General features: G+C 41.3%; 1 protein-coding gene across 1 annotated transcript in view; it reads left to right on the top strand.

Moving 5' to 3' along the window:
- The window catches only part of LOC147153346 (uncharacterized), a 156,840-nt gene extending 134,032 nt beyond the window's left edge, over positions 1-22,808 (top strand). Inside the window, exon 2 of the mRNA XM_086028484.1 lies at positions 22,683-22,808. Within this exon, the coding sequence (XP_085884610.1) occupies positions 22,683-22,699 (17 nt within the window). The 3' untranslated portion in view covers positions 22,700-22,808. The remainder of the gene's footprint in view (positions 1-22,682) is intronic.
- The last annotated feature ends 305 nt before the right edge of the window (positions 22,809-23,113 follow it).

Consider the following 23,113-nt stretch of genomic DNA (forward strand, 5'->3'; position numbering starts at 1 on the left):
CTAAATTTTCAAATTTCCTCTCTTCAACTTTTCATTTTTTCTCAACGCTTTGAGCCATGATGGATTTACCAACTCCAACCTGTTACTCATATAATCATAAACTGACATTAATTTAAATGTTTTTGTTCTTTGCTGCATAGCTAAGTTTGTTCTTGACCAGTTAACACAGCAACTAACAAAACTAGCATGCAAAAACTGTAACGTTAGCATTTGTCCAATATTAGCATCAGGCTGGTAATTACTGGCTCTAGATGGATGGCTGAAGATTAGCCATATGTTGATCAGACGGTAATTGCATTACACATTTATGGTCATAATACACAATTAGCTAAATATCTTTACACATAAGCAGTTATAAAGATCAATAAAAAGAAGAAAGAAAAATATTTGTGTCTTGTGTAACAACCACACCAACAAGCCTTCACATAACTGCTCGCATACAGCTTTGTCTAATGTAATGGAATGTGGCTTTGAGGGATATCTGACAGAGCTAGAAGTCCTTGTGGCCAAGGATGTCTCCGGACCAGACGACCTGGTCCTTGAAGTGATTAACCATAGATTGAGAAGATCAGAACCAACGTTTTTGACTAGACTTATCTGACAGCAGCACACTATATATGTGGGGGTTGCATCTTAGACAGCGCCCTTTTCTCACTTCGCCCCCACGGGTGTGAGTGTTCGCGAGGTAAGAAAAGAAGCCCAGATCTGACTTTGTCTGATTCCTGTATTTCAGAGATTGAAAGAAATGGATGAGCAAATGCAATCAACTTGTGTGAGTCTTGATTTACATTGGATGCTTATTGAACTATTAAACGAACACGCATTGGAAAATGGTTGTTGTTTGTGAACTGACAATTGAGCTTACATCCCAAGTGAGTGACCTGCTGAAATTTACCAACAGGTTTCAAAATCGAGATTTGCTGGTTAAATCGTAAACGGATAGCGTACAAACCTAAACATGCCAATGAAAAGAGCCTCCTTTGCGGGAGAAAAACAACAACAACAACCACAATGAATGCATAAACGACTAGCCAGAAACAAAGCCTGGGACAACTTGTAACCCAAAGCCCAGACCCGTCAAGCTCCTTCAAGAGGTTGTTGTAAGGCCACAGTGAACCTATGTGATCCTTCACTCTTTTATCAGGTTGAGTCAACAATACTCAACCTGGACAGCAGCAGTACAGCAGAGAGCCTACATGCTAGCCAACGTGCTTGATGACTTCCACTATTTGCTGAGCTGGAAACATGCAGATGTTTTTATGTTCTCTATGAAAAGACCATGAATCACAAAACCTTTTATATAATTAGTCGTGAACTCAGACTGCTATTCACAGACGTATTATAAACGTCTGAGAGACCTAAAATAAGAGCTGAAAACAGCAGGATGATGGATTGCTCGGTGACACTTGTGAACGATGACTTCCGTGTCCGTGAGTTTGATTGTTTCCTTGAGGAAGAAAAAAAGTTACAAGGGAAGGGAGGGATGTGAACTCAATCCTTGAGTGCAGGGACCAATTGAGAAACACTCAGCACATAAAAAAATATGCATATACACCCTTAAAGTGGTAAAATACAGGATTTGGAATTCACCACTTATCTAATTACAGTACCTCTAGTATTGTGAATGTATACTCTCAGACATGGCGCTGTCCCGCTTCAGTGAATTCGGACTGAAAGGGAATAAATTGTGATGCTACTGTTCCACCTCGCGTGGATGCGGCAAGTTACAGAGAATGGTGAAAGTGGAAGTTGTTTACCCTTGGCGGAGGTTTGTACACCACCGAGAGCTGTGACGCAGATGAATCGCTCCTCACAAATATCTACTTCACACCTCGCCTTCTTATTACCTCCAAGACACCTCAAGTAATATTGACAGTGTCAGCCTTGAGGGAGGTAATGTGAAAGTGCCTGTGAGCAAGATTCATGTCCTTGCTTTGGATTCTAGGCACACGCGCGCACACACACACATGAACACGCACACCTACACAGTCAAAGTCCAAACATTTATTCTCAACTATTTGTCCTTACTAGGGGGTGAAAACATTTTCCATGCCAAACCAAATTTTTATTATTATTAGTTGTGTAATAAATAAATAAATAAATAAATAAAAAGAGTATAGTTAGAGCACAGCTGCCTCACATCAAATTGGTTTTATGTCATCATCATGCAAACAACGATAATTGCCATCCTGGATGGAGTTTTCCACAAATTCATTAGTCTGTGGCCTAAAATACAGTTTGCGGTTAAACAAAACACTAATATACTCTACATAGTTAGCGCTCAACATAAATATGTGATACAATAAACCCCCTTTGAAAGATTTTAATTATTCTCATTTCTCAGTGTGCACAAGAGCGATTTTCAGAATTTTTATGATCAGAAAATATCAATTCTGAGAGCAAATTGAGTGTACAATACACTCATTTATGTTGGAGCCATGTAGCCTACATACCTGGCTATGTTTCTAAAAATAGCCATATTTCATAATCTGGCAAACATACACATGAATACAGGCTTGGATTTATTGGCCCCAAATGCACGCCGATCCCATAGTTTCATGTTTCCTGCTTGCACTAAAGAAATCCTGTGCATGCAGGGGTGTGTACGTGCGTGTGTACATGCGCGCGTGTCTGTGTGTGCTTGTGTCGTGCCTGGTTGTCTCTCCATCAGTCATTGGCTCGGGTGGAGAGGAGACTACTCGGAGCCCAAAAAGCAGGGGTCAAGTCCAGGCTTACTCAACCCCCACATAGGTGTTCCTCCTCCTCTCTCCTTCACCCTCACATGAAGGATGAAGGGCCAAGGAGGGAGGAGAACTAGTTGATTTTACAGAGTAGGGGGAGGAGGTGTGGAATAGGTCAAAAGAAGAGCTGATGAGAGGAGGAGGAGATGTGTGAGCAGAGAAGGAGCAGTAAAAGAGAAATGAGAACACAGTCAGGAAAAATAAGTTGAATGAGAATAGCGGTTAGCATGGCTAGCTTTGGCTATTCTGATTGCCGCTAGACTTTAAATAGCCATACCAGCAAGACCACGTGATGGGCTATAAGGGCAGCGGCGTGGCCAATGCGATAAATTCATTCATAATACAACATGAACCAACATAAATGTACTATGCTTCAAGTGCGTACGACTGCTTGTTTATGTGAAACCGCTCCATGGTGCAAATAATGTTGGGGACTGCTGTAACTCTGATAAAAAAAACCCCAATGTAAATGACATCATCGATCGATTGACTTCAACTTGACTCTCATCACATTATAGTCGACCACAAAAACTTGTCCTTCATTACCCCTAGGTGTAATGTCATTTTGTAGAGAGACACCAACTATTTATTTATAGAAACATTCTTTTGAATAGCCTTTGTCTGCATGTATGTGGTAAGTCATTGAAAAACTGAATGAAGTGGCAACATCTTAAAGCGAAAATCAACCCAGACATATTTTTTCAAGACTATGTACCCAGCAGGCCCACTGGTTGAAACATGGCATTCTGATTAATATTGTGTTTGTGGAATATGAAGCAGCAAAATCTACCCCTTTTTAGCCGTCTCAGGGGGCGGCCATTTTGTCATTTCTGTCGATTCAGGTGAAATCAAAGAGGGTATTACTAATGCTGGGCTTACACCAAACTATTTCCACAGTCTCAAGACTAAAAACTGAAAGTCAGAAGGAAGTTTTACTGGAGTCACAGCGTGCTCCCATGTCCTTCATGTCAATCTTTAAGTGGAAGATGATAAACTTTTTCATTTTGGATCAGTCTTTTCCTTGTCTTTCAGTCTTTGCAGTGATGTGACACAACCAACAACCAAGCTCTAACAAAACCGGAAAAAGGAAACATTGCCAACATATCACAAGAGTAGCATGGACGAAGGGCAAACATTGGTGAAAACGCGACTGAGGATGATGGAAAAAAATTGCATTTGTGGGAAAATGAAAAATGCCTTCACAGTCCTTGTAAATTCTCCTTCTGAGACTTGGCTGTGACTAAAAACTCTTTAACTTGCCTCTAAATGTGATCAGATGTGAGATGATAGTTTTCCAAGGGTCTTTTCCAAATCTTCTCTGATGTACAGGTAGCTTAAGTTGTGACTATGCAGGAGTGGAAGGGCTGGCAATATTCCATGGCGCTGTGCACGCACACCAGCGTTATGACCAGTGTGATGCTCTCACAAAGTAAGGTCAAGAAATGCATGCTTGGCGTGGAAGAACTGGAGAGCCCTGACCGTAAGCTCATTTTTGGGATGAACTAGAACAGAGATGGCACGACAGCAGGCCCTCTCTCTGGAATTTTCAGTTGACCTATTCTGGATGAATGGCAAAAATTCTCACAAAGGCACACTCCAACATGTTGTAGAAAGGCTTTCCAGAAGAGTAGAAGATGTTATAGCTGTAAAGACATGTTTTTCTTCCTATAGGTACAAAGGCAAGATAGCTAAATTTGTCTCTATAGCATGAGAGAGAGAGAAAGAGGGAGGGAGAGAGACAGAGAGAGAGAGAGAGAAAGAGAGAGTGAGTGAGAGAGAGAGAGGTGTAGAGTGACGTGTGCCAGGCACTAGCCTTCAGTCACACAGTTCTCAAAGCACCAGCTCAGTGATGTCAGGGTGGGGTAAGCGATGACCGGCTCCAAGCGTCTGCGGGTATTTTGGTGTTTTTAACAAATACTCTAGCGCACACATGCCCACGCACACACAAACAAGCACACACATACGACTCATCGTGATCTCCACACAACCCAGAAGCAGTGCAGAGCAACATGGTTCACTCAGATGTAAAATAAGACCTCGCAGAATGTGTTTTGCCAATGCATCTTTAGGTAAAGCACACTTAAAGAACAACAATAAAATACAGCGGAAGCTCTGAAGCACAATCCATTCCAGAATGCCCGTTTTCTTACCATGTAAATGCAAATAGTTTGTTCCAAGGCATTAAAACATATTTATTACCTCTTCACGCAATGTTCTAACTAAAATTATAACGTAAAAAGCAGAGATTCCATCCCCCGTCCTTGAGACGGACGCCCATTTTGGGGACAGAGGACGAGATGTTTTTCAAAAAAGACAAACGTGGGTTTTCGTTCGTCCCAGTAATCGTCCCTAACCGGGTCAAGCACCGGCTCACATGTTGCGTTGGGTTCTTTTAAAAAGAAAGACCAATGTTCTCTACTGCGATACCACACTCACAGGCATAGTCTGCCCTCTAGTGGTTCAACACGTTTTGTTTTGTTAACTAACTGTTAACATTTACATACCTTATCCGTTTGCATGCAAAGTATGTCCTTGTCTGGGACGTCTCTAGAGTGTAAAAATCTCCAAGCTGTCATTCATGCTCATGCCAGCGCTGCCGTATACTTAAAGCTATGACCCGGAAGTGGAAGTCTTTCATTCTCTTCCTAAAATAACATAACATAATGATAACATATAAACTGAAAACTTATTGTGTTATAACGCAAAGATTTTGCAATAAAACAGTATTACGTTATAATGCAAACTTAAATATTCTTGTGATGGCCATATAAATAAATATTCTAGCTGCCTAAATGCTACCTTGGACAACAATTGCAAACAATCCAATCCACTCACAAGATACTCCCGCCGGTAAGTGGACGTGAACAGAAAATTAGCCAGCTAATGAGCTTTAAATAATGTTTATAAATTATGAAACCTCTGCCGTTACTGTCTCTCCCACAGCATGACATCATGCACAGAAGTTGTTTTTTCTTTTTTTTTTCCCAATGGAGACGCTTACGAGACTGAGCCGCTTGTATACCCCACAGTGGCAGAGTGACTACGGCAAGCTTCCAGAAGTGTCATCAGGATTCCCTGTTCGACCAGTCAGAACACAGAAAGCCAAATGCACATGCAGTGCAGTGTTTAACCTGAAAATGGCTCCGCACAGATGGTTTTTACCCCAAATTCAAGATTTCCACAAATATGCATTGATATGTCACAATGTCCTAATGACCAGGACATGTAGACAGCATTAGTAGACACTCGTTTATACAGTCTATCAGCAAGGGAAAAAAACAAAACACATTTGCTGTCTAGTACATTTTAACCATTATAATTCCAACCTTTCTGGAAGGAGAGCGCAACACTTTTTAGAAACGTCTGTGACTAAGGTTACTTAAACATTGAAATAACAAAAGAGCAATTAAACACTGGTCGGGTTGATTACACTGAGATTAAGTCTGAGAGAAGACTTGAGCTCAAGTATTAAAATCGAATTGAATTCTTCTCAAAAGTCCGCACGTAACAACTTTTCTTAGACAACTGCATGAGGGGAAACACATTTAGGCTACCTGGTGTGTATTCAGTGATGCACTAAAGCTTTGAAGATACATCAGTGGAGTGAAGCTGGGGGCTCTCAGCCACCCGACAAGCATCGTTTGATCTTCTGACAGAGCTCCAGTCATCGCTTGCATGCGCCTGAGCACCACACTAAATAATCATCATTACGGCCGTCGTAAAGAGTCATCTCTCTGCATTATCTCCCCCATCAGTTCCTCGCCAGCCCTCCTCTCTCTGTATTTCCTTCTCCAGCTGATGATGATGAGTCTCACCAACGAAAGAGATGTCCATGGCTGTGGTATAGTGGAGGTAACTTTTTCCTGACCACAACATTGTTTGTGCGCAGGTTTACATAAAACAGTTGAATAAGAAAATGGATGGCTAGATTGACACTCGCTGGTAATCGTGCAAGCATAAAAAAAAGAGCAAAACTGACAATTTTGTTTTCTTATGTTGGTTCATGGTTCTATGGCTCGTCTATGCCTCTTGTCTTTCCTCCAGATCTCCACATTCCGTTAACGTTCTTCCATTTATTTCTTCACGGCCTTTGGCAGTCATCTCCATCCGTCTCCCTCATTTCTTTGCCTCTTGTTTCTTAGCGTCATCTGTTTCTGTCTCAGCTTCTGGATGTGCACTCTGGATAACCCTCTGCACAGCCTCCCCAATGTTTCCTGTGCTGAGATGCACCCTATTTGTTTCAGTAGTTTTTCTGAGGGGAAGAATGTGCAGACCAAAGACTGACTGGCTGCAGTGGATTTAGTAAAGTAGGGATGGGATACTTTTTTCCTTTTCTTTTTTTTTTTTTTTTTTTTGGGGTGGAGCGATATATATTCATGAGTCATGCTGGGGTTGATAGCATAGCGTGGGAACTTTGTGTCTTTGGCCAATTTACTCCTTTTTCTCCATCTTCCATTTCAAGAGCTCACAGGAATGCATCAGTGGGCTTTTAGGACAAAAACATCTCTGCAGTGGTGAGGACATGTTGATTTAAGAACCCGAGGAATGTTCCTGGATCCAATCAGTAAAGGTGCTATTAGCATATTTGAAGGCCAGCTAGCACCTCATACTCCACGCTGCAGAAAAAGATCAACAGTAATGTAATACAGTTAATAGCCCCTATAAGCTATGGAGTAAAACAATTCTCGAGGTGTAGTTTAAGAGCGAGATGGGATTCAGTGGGTAGAACGTTTTTGTTTTGCTATGTAGCTTAATACTCTGATGAGGATCGTTTCAGAAGTATCCTGTCAACAGTGTACATGGCAGTTGGTCTTTTATTTTCATTTGAAGCTTTTCCAGCTTTGGACAAGAAATCACGGGTAGCATTAATGGATATTGTTGATTTATAGAGAAAAAGTTATGCTATGTGTGCTGCCAGTTCAACTGAACACAATCTAGTTCAATTACGGCTATTTACTTAAGGGCAGCAACAAACGAGGTGTCAATGATGATGTGTGCTTACTGTATGCGTGTACATATTTTACCATAATAAGGGTCAGTGTCGTACAGTGGAACCTTTAAAGCTACATGCTCTTTTGCACAATTTGAAACCTGCAACCCTGAACAGGATAAGCAGTTTAGAAAATGGATGGATGGATGGATAATTTATTGGCTGCGATTGATATGCCCAAAACATCTGACGCCTGGCTTGATGCCAGGGTTCATCCAATTAATGTGGAAATGTGACTCAGACAGAACAAGAAGATGAAGCAGATGGATAATGGAGTTGGATTGTTGTGTTAGACGGCAGACTGAGTTGAAGGACTTTATTCTAAACTTTAAATGATAGGATTTTCTCAAGCAGTCAAAGCATACAGGTGTGCTTCTCGGATGTGTTACATTTTCTCAAAAAAATCTTTTTGGTGCTCTTCGGTGGAGAAATCAGCGCAGGACTTAAAAAAAAAATAGGAAACTGAGACACTCAAAGTACACTGCAAAAAATCTTGTGTGTCATTTACTCAATTTTATTTCAAGTGGTTGCACTAAATAAAATAATCTGAATTCAAATAGATGCAGACTATACATCTGCTTTAAAAATGTATCTGGATACTGACTGATTTTATTTTGTCCAACCACTTGACGAAAGGAAATTGAGTGAATTTAACCATTTTTTTCAGGGTAGTTGTGAATTAAAAGGTCTTTAATTTAACATGGCCAGTTGAAAAAAAAACTGCCCACGCATTTCAGCTTTTGTAGGCCTTTGTCGGGGAAAACTTGAGTGGACTGTCATGGTATTGCTTTTATACAAGTAGGTCACATGTGGGCTGGACACACTAATCAGCAAAACTCCAAAAATAACTACATTACTAAGTGTAAATTACAATTGACGATTAATGTATAAAAATTATTTACAATATCCTCTTACAAAAGAGAACGTAAATAAAAGGGATGAAATCCAGTTTGCCATTGAGACAAGGAAACTCTGTGGCTCTTAAAGTATAAATCCAATATTCTCAAGCATGTTTGCCCATGTTGAACAATATTTTCCATGCTCCCAAGGACAGAATGAAATTAAAAACAAGGCTTGTGATTTGAATACGAAACGTTTATTCCTTAACAAAGGACCAGAGCTTGATCCTTCATTAAATGCATTACATAGAATTACAACTAGAGTAAATAATTTAGTTGGAACCTTTTCAAACTTATTTTGATGAGGAACATGTGGCTTATGAGCCCCAGCTGTGGCTCAAGTGAAGTGGGACGCTGACGTTGTATTGTAATCATATTAATCGTGGCCAAGTGACTTAAAAGTTGCTTAAAGCTACATGCGATTGTTTGTTAAACAAATAAAGATTTATGCAACTTAAAAATGATATATCCTTCCTGTTTTCCATCTCTCTCGACTGCCACACAGCTGATTCAAATGATCCGGATCGTTATCCAGCTTCTGCAGACCTTGCTCATTATCTAATCATTCACTCTAAAAACAGTTGGGTTGTTTGATTAACTCAATTTTTGGGTTATTTGTGTTGGGTCGAAATTCTAGGTTATTTCTTATGAAATGACCCAATTGTTGGTTCAAATTAAATATTTATTGGGTTATATGCCAGTAATGTTTTTTGTTGGGTCAAAAATCAACATTAGAGGCCCATGTCCATGTGCCTTCTGCTGGTGTGCACTTTAAGTATGACTGGCGGCCATGACAGCCATCGACATACTGTTCGTACATCTACACACATCATCGTGGTCAAGTCAACGGCACTTCTGACATTTTGATTTTTTTCAATTGTCACTGTTTTGGTAAGTACAGTACTTCAGACATTGTAATCTTTTGAAAACGAATTGCCTTGTAACTGTGCGTGTGTGTTGGACAGGACGATTGAGGGAATCGTAAACAAAAAGAAAAAGGCATTAGTCGTAGTCATTGTAGGATGTGTTCGGAGCTGCGGCGTTCATTTGCGTCTCTGAACTAAAGTGAGTACACTAACAAGTGACTTAGTATAGTGTATAATGTGTTTATTCATCGCACCGGCCGTTGTGTATTTCCGTCTATGTGACTTCGTCAGAGTACTGAAACTCTGCATCCCAGTACTACTAAGCTGACACAGGAACAAAGGCTAGTTGCTGCATTCCTTCCATACAGCAGCAAAACATACAGATAAGGGTCTTTACAGCAGCCAAATGTAAAGAAAAAATAAATACTTCCAGTCAGCTCATCCAGAACAAGAGACAGCAATTAAACAAAATGGCCTGATTAGAGTCACATGACATCCCATAATAATTGTGGGGAGACCATTGAGAAAAAAGTGTTCCAAGCACCTTTATATGCATGTATAAATATTTGGAAATTTTGAAATCGATTGAAAATGTGGTACAAATTATTGATTATGTGGAAGCCTGATGTTTCAACCTGAATGAAGTCATATTCTGAGTCAACAAGAAGCTGATTAAGATGTCTATTCTTGTGTTTATTATTGTGTAGATAACCGGAATTTGATCAAAACGTCAGAAAACAAAAGTTCACTTCTTAAGTCGCGCAAAACTCAAACTGCAGTCATGCATAAGGTCTTCTGAAAATACAGTCTGGAGAAAGACCTCAGTTCAGCAACCATCAGACGACTAACTCAGCAACTCAGTTTTTCTTTGTCTTTTACTTTTTCCCAATCATTTGCCCACAAAAACAGCCTCAACAAATGGTGTGAGAATGTGAGACGATGACAAAAATATACACTGCTGTCACCATATGTAACTTCAAAGTAAAGATCATTTTTACCTTTTACAGCATTGCCGTCTTCCTACACTTGAGCGACCTGTAAGAATGTTAAAAACATCAGACATAAGTCAGGCACATCTGCAACACAAATCACCTTCACGTTACACCTTGTTCGTTCAGCATTGCAGATCGAATGTTTAATTGTTATCATGTGTTACTATTGGCATTGGCAAATTTCTGTATTGAATTATATGACATTTAAAACCTTAATTCAAATATTGCCTGAATTGTTTAGAAAGGTTGTACAATGGTCACAGTTTGACACTGGAACAGATAGTTTCCTAATAGCTTTCTATGGCAATTGCTGAATTACTGCCCTGTAAAAGTTTGAATGCTGGTTCATGCATGGACATTATATGGAACAAAGCAGCAAACCACCAATCCAGAACACCCTGATGTGTCGCCCCAACAAACGTTTTGCACCAGGAACTTTAAATCACCCACCAAGGTAATTTAATGACTCGCCACCATGATAACTGATCTACGTCCATTTGGGATGAGGGATGAGCAGAACTGCGTGCTGGGCAGAGTGGAAACTATCCATGTGACCTGTGAGCGTGCGTGCATGTGTGTGTGCGTGTGTAGGACTTGGTCCCCCTTCGCTGTGGGGCCTGCTGCCTGTCAGGCTGAGTGGTCTTATCTTTCCCAAACATTTACTTAACCCTTTGTCTTACAGGGCCCATGGACAATGAGACAGGCATGAAGAATCCCACCACGCACACACACACACTGAAAGAGAGATTGAGGGAAAATTACAATGAGAATAGTCACGTTTCATTTCCACCTAACAGTACAAATGAGTTCAGTAGGGTACACATTTCTTTTTTTTTTTTGGGTGGGCGGGTGGTTCCAATGTGACATTTTCAAAGGCTACAGATATACAGGTAACTGATGTGTACCACACCACTTTTTGGCAGCCTCGAATTTGAGTACCAACCTCACTGGTGTAGTAAGAACAGGGTGAAGATTATATCTGCTCTTAATAGGTGGTCAGAGGTTATGAAATTGTATTATGGGCCAGTGAAAAGACAAAGAAAAACTGCAGAAATACAATTCTAGAATTGTTGATTTTATAGAGGAAAATTAAAAAAAAAATTGAAATATATTTAAATACATTTATTTAAGTGTTTTATGCAAACTGATAGTATTGGACTGTATATAAGTAAAATTAATTGCAAAATGATAATTGTATTCTCCAAAGGGGATGACTTTCTAATGGTTAATATTTTTTTTCAAATGTAGTCAATGATTTTTGTTAACCATAAATATAAATCCCCCAACTTTCTTTAGTCTTTTCCATCAATTTCATTATGATGTTGTTGCAATCACAAACACATGTGCTTATAGGACTTCATTATTTAAATTATTTGATTAGCATTTAATACTTCACAAAGGTAAATTCTCATTATTTAAATAGATGACGGACCTTACATGTTTTACATTTTAGCTATAAAGATTGTGTTTGAAGATTCTCAAATAACACTATCATTAGATATATACGGTGTGGTCCCAATATTGAAATGTTGCTGTGGAAACATTGAAAGATCTACAGCACCTCAATTTACACCATATTATCACTTTCCAGGTGACATCATTAAACTATGCTGGTTTAGGCGTGTGGAGTGTAAGAGCCAAAACAATGCCACCCACTCACTGAGCACCTCAAGTTTGTTGGAGTAATAATAACCGGAGAGAGCTTCTCTCCTCCTTCTTCTTCTGTCCTCAACAATGCTCACACTGTCTGCCTCCCTGCTGAGGTTTATCAGTGGTCCTGCTCAATGTCCCACTGTCATGTCTTGATGTGATTTACGTCACAAGCTGTGAAGTCTACTTATCTCCCTCCTCTCCGCTGGCCCGACAGAGGGATGGATCCCTCCTCCTCAGCCAGCCTGTCTCCTCCAACAGGGAGGAGGGATCATGTGGGTGTGGTTCAAAACACCAACAGAGGTGTGAGGGGAGTGTTTCTTGACGGGACATCCACCTGTCCTGGAAAATGGCTGTAGCTCAGGAGCGAGCTGGGGAGTCGATTGAGGGGTTACATGTGGTACGTCATCATATGATTCTAAAATATCTGCGTAAATGTGCCAAAGTTAGCATCCGGACCATTTATTTTGAAAAATGTTTTTACCCACAAAGCTCTGAGTAACCTCATACCTGAGTGATCTTCTCCATTGCCACTCAACCACTCGTTGCCCCCGTCCCCAAGACAAAGAGTGGGCAGAGCCTTTGCCACTCTGGAACGCCCTGCTCCCTTACATTGAACTGCCACACGCTCACCACATTTAATAGTCAAATAAAATCCCACCTGTTCAAGAGCTCCTGGAATATCTCCTGGAATAACTGAGATCGACGACGTACAGTATAATACAACATGTAGCATCCGTGAAAATGTACTGTATACGGTATAAAGGGTTGTATGTCTGTGGCTTTGCAGTGGGATCGCATTAAAGTGTGACAAAGTTAAACATAAACTATTATGATTTTCATACAAAGGCTTTGAAGTTATTTCTGGACACAAATTCATTTGTGTGTGTGTGTGTGTGTGTGTGTGTGTGTGTGCGAATGTGTGTCTCACACCAAGCCTTTGATGTGCTTTTAAAGTGGCCCATGCTTTTGCTCTGCTTTCCCTCTCGCTTGACAATTGTTTATTACATTGGAGATGCTCTTTGCGGACCTCATATTTCTCGCCATAAAGGGAGAAAGTTTGCCTTTGAAACACAGCGTCAAATGATGGGATGCGGAGGAGAGGACCAAAGAAATTGAATGAAGGAATTTTGAAGGAACGTGTTTATGGCTTCTATCGGAATTGTGATGCTGCACTGCAATGTTTGTATCGACATGCTTGACAATGTACTAGCTGGATAGACGTGGGAGGAAATAATACAGAGGAAAGGAGAAATAATAGGAGCGCAGGAGCGATGGATGCTTGTGGACCACCCAAGTGTGCTCCTCGCTAAGTACAAGAAAGAATTCTGCTAGGTGCATCGCCAACCTCACTTTGATTCTCTGACTCAGCAGCATTTACCTGGAACGTATGACTGCAACTGTGCATTGGACTATAAACATGTAATGCTTTCATTCAGTCAAACATCTGCAGGCCAATTCAAAAGTACCTCTTTAGGCCACATATACTGTGTTTTCTAAACGTTTATGTGCAGTATAATGGGATCGGATCGTATACAATCTAGGAGGGTATCACTCCCGCTGGAGTACCAATTGTGGCAGTGCACCACAGCAATCTTTTGTCTGGTCAGTGTTGAACTGAATGGAAGGAATATCATCATCTTTTCCGAAATTGAAGCAATTTTAATTGTGTTCAGATCCAATTTGAACACTTTTGTAGACACTCAACACTTGCATTTGCCAGAATTTTGTTTGCGTTGTTCACTTAGAAAAGAGGGAACTTGTATTCGGTGTGCATCATCGTTAATGGTTGTGCATGTGCACAGTGTTAGCACAGGTGCAGTGAAATTGCTGGCAATTGCTTATCAAAGTAAAATGTGTACTTTTCATTGAGTCACATGAGAACACTTCAACCTATTCAAGCCTCTCAGTCAAGCCGAGACACACAATTCATTCCTGGAGCTTTGTTTCACTGAATTCTCGATACTATTGCATTCCTTAGCTTTCTCCTCTGAGCCTTTCCTTGATCTATCACTTTCTCCCTCTTTCCATTTGCTCCCTGCCTTCCTCCCTGCTTCTTATATCCTGCTTTGCTTGCCATCCCTCTTCACTTGCCATCCTCAGACCCTTGCAGTGCTCATTTGTCAGCCGGACCGCAACCATGGTGGTGGCTGTCCCTTATCGGCCCACAGAGAGTCTATGAAAACAGGGTGATGTGAGATCCTTATAGGACTCTGTGGTGTAATTGCCTAATTGCTTTTTTTTTCTCTCCCATCGGGGGTTCTGCTTTCTGTCAGTGAGGCAGGAGACTCTAAACAGGCCAGATATTCCCAGATTCTCCCACAGTGTCACTCTCTCATGCCGTTTGATTGGCTTAGCTTAGACATCATTGCTCATTGGCTGCTATCAGGACAGATGACTTTAAAGACAGCCAATGAGGCCCCAACAGGGCAAGCGGGTGCATAAATTAATGTGGAAACCGATATATACATTCTAAAGCAGTATGTTGCTTTATTTGTTTTTGTGATGAGAAATGAAAGTGGGGTAATCATTCAATGTCTAATTCTGAGTCATGTCTCCATTTGAAAATTTTAGAGTGATGTAAAATTAACAACAATCACTGCGAGAAAAGAAAGACTGTACTGTAAAAAAAAACTTGTATTTTTGGGGGGCTAAAACAGTCATTTAAGTTGGAACAACCTTAACATATCAATTATTGACATTTATAGCAACAATATTAGTTAGCAAAACAATGCAAGCAAATTGTTAGCTCCAAAACTATTTTCTCAATTGCTTTTACTTATATCTTGAAGGAACAATTCGACAATTGAAGGAACAATCAGTTCTGTAAACTCTTATTTCTTTGTTTGAAATGCAGGAAAGGCAAATTTTACATTAGCAAAACTTGAAATATTTTGCTCGATTGCCCAACTGAAAATTTCATCGAAGTTTGTTGCCTGGAAATTTTGAGTTCACTCAAGCTTTTGGTTTTCTGTAGTGTCAAACTTCAACAAAGATGACTTTTAATACTACATTTTGCAAAAGGTAGCAATTCTCTCTGGTTTAATACCATGGAACGAATGGGTGTGACCTGAAGGCCATGGCCTAGAAACTAAATCAGGGTTTCTCCCCTCCGCCAACACTCCCTTGACTTGAGCATGTTCACCCCATCCAAGGCCAGGCAATCTGTCTTGTCCAGGCAGAAGGGAACATGATGGGGGTGCAGGGAACTTTATAAGGAGTGCCTAATATTGACCATCAGATAGCCATTTGTTAGCCACCTCTCTCAGCCTGTCTTCAGTCCATCAGTCCGGACTGCTGGAAAGCCACATGTGTCACAGCGACTTACGTACGCCGTCTCCCAGGCCATCTGCCCATCTCTATTATGTGGAATAAAGATGGATGCGGACATGGTATACTCTCACCCGTCATCCATTTCACATGATTTCCTCACTGAAAGGGTGCAACAACAAAATTGAGTATCATCTGGTGACGCACATGAGAGTGCAAAAGAAAAACAAAAAAAAAGCAATAGAGTGACGCAGAAAAACAGAGTGCTTTTATCAGCAGTCACACATTACTGTAATCCCAAGCAGGAAGTTCACAGGCGTCCTGGTGGCGGAAGCACACAGGAAATGGGGTGGTATCGGGCAGGATGCGAGCAGGAGTCGCACAACAACGTCGGCAATTTTTTCATGAATGTAAACTGCTGATAAACAAACAACTGAAAAGGTGACTGTGCCTGGGCTATGTGCATGCATATAGCAAAAATGTGACAGGAATGGGTCAAGGCTGATAACGCTTGAGAAAGTTAGACTTTACCAGAAGTAGCGCTATGGAAACAACATTGTCACTAGTAGTTAGTGGGATTTGCACAAAAAGGTATGCAGCTTGCTTGCATTCGCTGGGATGTTAGCAGAGCTGGGCATTTTACTAAAAATTCACGGTCCGTTTATCACCCGCATACAGCCGGGGTACCGTTCCGCCATCCGTCTAACCGCCTTTTTCCGACTGCCAACTTCGACAAACTACCCCACCCGTTGGCCGATATTTGAAACGAAAGACTCACCATGTCATGGAAGCTTCACCTCACCTCCACTCCACCCCCCGCTGGCCGATATTTGAAACAAAAGACTGACTCACTGCGGCATGGAAGCCTCACCATGGCCGGACTCAATGCATCTCCTTTTAGCACCTTTTGGAGCTTTATGTCCCTTTAAGGACCTCGGAAGTCTTGCCGCATTTTAAGGAGATGCATTTAGTCCAGCCCTCAGTCTCGCAACATATGGAAAACGTCACTACTTCTCGCCGGTTCCTTCACTCAAATCTTTCCCCCAAGCAACAACAACAACTCAATCTAACAATAGTATTGTTAGAGAAACCTTGCCTCGAAAATAGACAATTACATACACGGGAAAAAATGGGCTTCTGATTATGCTTAGTCCGACTATTTTTTTTAGTTTCCTGTTTATTGTTTATCGCCTACAAAACAGGCATTGGCGGATAGACAGACTAGTCCGTCAAATAGGCGGAATGCCCAGCTCTGGATGTTATTCCTCTCATAGTACCTCCAAAGCTATGAAATTTCTACCCCCTATTCTGTCCCTGCTCCGGATCTGTTCACAGTCAGCGACTTGAGATAAATGTGAACGTATACCATCGTTAATTGGTGATGTGAAATGGGCTTACGTCTCCTAGCTGGTCAGGGGATGACTTTGTCGAACTGGAACTGGGGAGCGGGCTGGCAAAAGGGAAGAGAGCCTATGAAAGTCTGTCCATCCCTAAGACTGCTGACCCTGTGACCCAGACCCATTCAGGCATAAGAAAATGGATGATGATGGAGCATGCCATCACAAGCAATGGGGACACAGTCTGGCCACCGCGCTAATGAGCCAAACTCTTTGGTGTTGTGGTTAGCGAAGAGAATTTTCAACCCAATTCCAGGCTAAGGGTACTGCTCCACAGACACAAGTAGACAAAGGTTGTCTGAAGTGACATATTTAACTGTGTGCCCAACCTGTTTGATTGATCCCAGAGGCACTGGGATGATGAATGGCCCTATGTTTGGGTCCACAATCTGGATACCACGTAAGAGTTCTTTGGTGGCATGTTCAGTACAGGATTGTCAAGCTGTTAGACCCAATTTTAAATGTGTGTTGATGGCCCTGCTTTCAGACATATGACAGTAGCATTTCCTTGTATGAACCTGTCATAGTTGCAAATGGAAAAGTTGTTTGGTTTTCACTTGTTGGGTACTGAGCTGGATGGGGGAGTGTTCAAATCAGTTTTGTTCTCCGAGAGATCTACTCAGCTGTGCACACGGAAACTGGAGTGATGTTTACTTTCTTCCTCTTTTTGTGACAGTCTCCTCACGACACATCAACACGCACATTTCACTACTGAAGGAGATAGAAGTAGACTATGTGGTACTACAAAAAGCAAAGCATGTGCAGTACATGTGTGATAAAAGAATTTGATAAAAGACAAACAGCAACATCTCTTGCGTGAGTGCTCGTGCCAACTGCCTGGGTAGGCAATTAATGTGTGCGGGGTCTCTAGAGGCACGGAACGTGCAATGATTCTCTTCACATCCTGCCCATGTATTTCGACAGAAAAAAAACGCACATTCAGCTATTTTAATGATGAGATCATTGATAATTATTGGATTGAAAAAGAACATCAACTAAAATTGAACACAATTTAATGTACCAGGTAATCATAAGTTATTTTTTTTAACCTTTTTTTTTTTACTCTCACATGCAGGGGAAAGGACAGCAGGGGGTGGTACTGCCTCACTTGCCTATCCTGACAGCACGTCCCTGATGTCTGAGTGGGTCATGAAAGTGTAAGAGAGAAAACACATTGAATTGACTATCCTCAGATCCAAACGGGGATTAAATTGTGATATTATTCAGATACCTGTCAATGTGACTGTAGCATAAATGTATATACTACCCTGTCAACGTAAGCCTGACATAACGTACTATGCTGACCGATGAGGCATACACATGGTAAATCCTACCTACAGTCAAAGCACCGATTGCCTAAATATGGTATGTTAGAGGCACACAGAACGCCCCCCCCCCCCCCCCAAAAAAATGTGTGCGTGAATAGCCAATTTACAATGTATACTGGGTTTGAAATGTATAATACTGGAAATCGATCATTTTGCTTAAAAGACTTGCAGTGTTTGCACCGCTATATGATGAGCTCATTGACTGGAGCTTTAAAATGTTGGGGGGTAGTGGGTCATTTACACTCAAGGAGGATATATTTCGTTGATTTGCTCCATAGCTGTCAAGTGTTAATGTGTTAGTTGTCATTATATGTACACACAGTTTAGACATAGTGCTGTGAATATAGAAACAGTGGAATCACACATGATGCTTTTGCCACAGAAGTACTTTTTTAGGTAATGGCTCTCTGCTCCCCTATAGCTTGAATATCCCACTTGCCACTTCTCAGTCCAAAGTGCCCTCCATAGAATGCTCGCGTCAAAGCCTCAAGACCTTTTTAAGCAGAAGAGATTTAAAGCCATTTAAAGCCGTGATCATTCCTCTTGAGCAGAAATGCAAACGCCTGATTCCAGGCTGTTAATTTGCAAAGTGTCTGGTTGTTCACAGCACAGCCATGCTCTCCTCCCCTTAGTGCCTGACATGCTTAGAGCTGCATAAACATTTACGCAGCAGTAATTTTTAAAGGCCCTCCATGGTGTCTTGTAAATCAGATTACGGCTTTGATGCCTTATCTACAGTACTGCTGTGTGCATGCGTGCCATTGCCAGCCGTGCAATCGCCATATTATCACCGTTCCCTGTAAAGTAAGAAGTCTCAGCAACAAGCATGTACATATAGCATATCGTCGCTGTCCTGTGAAAAACACTTAATGTCCAATTTTGGAAAAAATATAAATTTTCACGTTAATGCGATGTCTGTAATATGGAAACACCATTCACGTAAAAACAAGAAAATTACAAAAAATAGACATAAGTGTTTTCCACATGACAGCGACGATATATTAGTACTTATTAAAGTAATGTGAGTCTCACCCTTGAGTGGCATTGGACTGCCCTTAAGACAGCAATTCCTGACCTCTATTGAGCCAAAATTCTGACCATTGAAGTAAAATTTGAAGATTTTCCCCCGAGCACGCACACACACGCACTGGTTGAGAATCACTGCCTTAAGCAACTACCCTCCTTCCATAAATCTTTGTGTGTGATATATGATGCAGCAATTCTGCATGAGCTCCACAGTGATTTAACCTTTAAAAGACGGTGGGCAGAACAAGGCTGCTATTGTGCCAGGATGCAAGGTCAATATATAAATTCAAAAGAAAGCTTAACACTTGTCTGCTTTGCACTCGCCTCTGTAGCACCAGCTTTATGCATTTTATGGTACTTTATGTTGTAATATTTCAGTGCAAGTGTGAATGGCCCTATGATTCAACTGGTGACCAGTCCAGAGTGTACCGTATCTCCCGCCCGAGCTCAGCTGGCCAAGGCTTTACTTAGTGGAAGAGAAAATGGATGGATGCGTTAACATGACACAAAATACTCTACTGAATATACTGAGTGAAGTAAAAGCATACAAAAGAGAAGAGTAAGAAAGAGTAAGACAAAAGGTAGTCAGTAAAGTGCTTTTGAAGTGACTGTTTAAACTTTGATTATAATGTTCATGTTCACAGTTTAAGCTGCTTGACGTTAATGTCGAGTTCTTCTGCCTACGACTATTCCATCTCCGTTCTTCTTGTTCTTCTTGACACGCATGTCGTATGTCGTGTTCTTTAATTGAACGAATAAAAATGTGGGACAGCTGTGAGCTTATTGATAGCTTTTCTTCACTCCTGTTTGAACGGCAACAGCGTATCTACAATGTCTCACGTCAGGTCCGTGACCAAAGATCTCAGTTACCAACAAGATAATTCAGTCAGTGCAGTGTTATTTTGTTTATAACACAATGTGCATGCATAAGGACACAACATACACACACACACCCACGCACGTACACACACACCCACACACGTACACAAGTTGTGGTGAAATTTAAAAAAAAAAAGTGAAACAACAATGTATCATGACAATGAAGCAGCAGGTTTGGAGAATTGGGGGTAAGCTTGTTAAATGAATCCCTCTAGATGCGAACCTGTCTTCTCCGACAGGAGATGACACGTTTTTCAAATCACCGTAACTCATGAACCGTTTAAGATAGCAACGTAATTCCAACGGATTCTAAGCAGAGAAGTGGAGCTCTCTGTCGATACCACATACATTATGGTAGCTGACACTCTTTTTATGTGGGGGAAGCAGTGCGTCATCGTGGAAAGTGACAAAGATGACATGTTTTTCATATCACCGTAACTCATGAAACGTGTGTGCTAGCAATGTAATCCTAACGGATTCTGAAAACAGAGAAGCAGAGCTTTGCATTCATACCACGTACTATGGGGGGGGGGGGGGGGGCGTAAAAATAGCCGATTACATGATAGATGGGAAAAAATGGGCTTACGACTATGCTTAGTCCGACTAATCTTTTAGTCATAGATAGGCGGACCAGTCTATCACATAGGCGGTATGCCCAGCTCTGTGTTAAGCATGTTACTCTTACAGGTGGTCAAAATGTTCATTCATAGACCCAGCAAACCAAATGATAATGTTTTTCTGAGAGTCCTCATTCAAACTTGCAGCCTGCTCAATAGATGAGTTAAATGTTGTTTATGTAAGCATAAGAGCAAGAGGGAAGGACGGTGGTGATTTACAAGCATGTGCGGGTCAAGGTAATGATCATAAATAAGAGGCGCAGGAGAGAAGGGGGACGAAGAGAGGCTGCATGAACGTCATAACAAGTGTACAAGTTCAAATTCCTTCAGGCCGTGAGTGTCGTAACTTACAGCACGTTTGTGTGAGGCCACCGCTCTCAATGATCTCTACCTTATATATGTTTTATGAAATAAACTGTCATCTAAATCATGCACCAATACACTAAAGACCTTAAGTATATGTCTATCTGTTTTTCCTCAAGAAAATGTAACCACATCGATTAAACTAGATTTAACAATAAATAACCAACCCATAGGGCAATTTTCAGAGGTTAAATGTAGGGATGCTCCGATCGAACGGGCAACAATCATGATCGGACGATTTTCGTGAAAAATGACGTGATCGAAATATTCGATCAAAGCCTTTTATTGCCGATCAAAACATCCGATCACCCGCAGCTCATTCTTCGCAGCCTACAGCCGTGTTGTGTCCCTCCCCCTCTGCTCGCTGCGGAGGCGAGGCTGCTACGTTCACACCAACTGTGGTGGGAGCATTTCTGGCGGCGCGTTTCGATTGGAGTCAATGTAGTTCCCGCGGGAGGGCGCAGTTACTGCGGCGCGGCATGAGTGATGCTTTTAGAGCTTGGTGCTGCTTTTGACACCGTCGATCATAACATACTATTAGAACGCCTTGAAGGATGTGTTGGTATTTCAGGCTCAGCACTTTCCTGGTGTAATTCTTACCTCTCAGAAAGGACGCACCATGTAATTCATGGCAATGCGACTTCTGAGTTTTGTAAAGTTACACGTGGAGTCCCGCAGTAATCCATACTAGGACCCCTATTGTTTAGCATCTACATGCTTCCGCTTGGTGATATTATATGTAAATATAACATTAGTTTTCATTGTTATGCTGACGACACCCAATTATATATGCCGCTCAAGATAACAAACCCGGCTAATTGCTGTAATTTAGAGGCAAGCATTGTCGAGATTAAACAATGGATGTCTCTCAATGTTTTGCTTTTTAACTCCGATAAAACCGAGATGTTGATTATTGGCCCTGCTCGTCATCAGCACCTATTCAAGAACACCACTCTGAGACTCGATGAATGTACTATTACCTAAAGTGATTCAACAAAAAATCTCGGTGTTATATTCGACCCAACTCTGTCTTTTAAAATGCACATTAAGAATATTACTAGAACCGCATTTTTCCATCTCCGTAATGCTAAAATTCGTCCAATTCTGTGGAATAGTGAAGCAGAAATTTTATTTCACGCGTTTGTTACGTCACTCCTTGATTATTGTAATGTTTTGCTCTCTGGTCTTCCCATGTCTAGTATTAAAAGTCTGTAGTTAGTCCAAAATGACGCAGCAAGACCCTTGACAAGGACGACAATGTTCGATAATATTACTCCGATATTAACCAATTTGCATTGGCTCCCAGTCCACTTGAGATGCGATTTCAAGGTTTTGCTACTTACCTACAAAATACTGCACGGCTTACCGCCTTCCTATCTCGTCGACTTAGTGATACCATATGTTCCGATCCGAAACCTTCGGTCACAAAATGCCGGCGTTTTAGTGATCCCGAGCGCCAAAAAGAAGTTCGTAGGCTCTAGAGCGTTTTCTATTCGGGCACCGATGCTTTGGAATTCCCTACCCGCGGATATTAGAGGCACTACCTCAGTAGAAATGTTTACAACATGATTTAAGACTTATTTGTACGATTCTGCATTTAGTTGAACTGTGTGTTTTGACCTCTTTACTGCCGCTTCTATTCTTTTTCTGCACCGTTTTCCCAGTCTTGGGAATTAGGTGATGACGACCGAATTGGAGGTTGCTGTTTCGATCCAACAGCAACTGACTGCTACAAGATTGGAGGCTGACCACATCCTCGGAGGCGCTGTTATGGAGATTTCAACATTGACGACCATTGGGCCCCAGGTCACTTCATCGATGTCATCTTCCTGCAGCACTTCATTTGATTAACTTTCACATCACTTTAACAAACACTGTACAGTACTATAATGTGTGTTCAATGTTGCCCACTCGGCATCCATTAAAGCCTGATCATCCTGGAAGGGGGATTCCCCCATCTGTGGTACCTTCTCAAGGTTTCTCACTTTTCCCCAGTTGGGGTTTTTGGAGTTTTTCCTCGCCCTCCTGGGGGTTAAGATCAGGGGATGTCGTGTATATGATCTGGTGAAGCCCTTTGAGACTTTCCTGTGATTAA

Source organism: Filicampus tigris, chromosome 1 (assembly GCF_054856515.1).
Source record: "Filicampus tigris isolate MCC_2025a chromosome 1, RoL_Ftig_1.0, whole genome shotgun sequence".
Lineage (NCBI taxonomy): Eukaryota > Metazoa > Chordata > Actinopteri > Syngnathiformes > Syngnathidae > Filicampus > Filicampus tigris.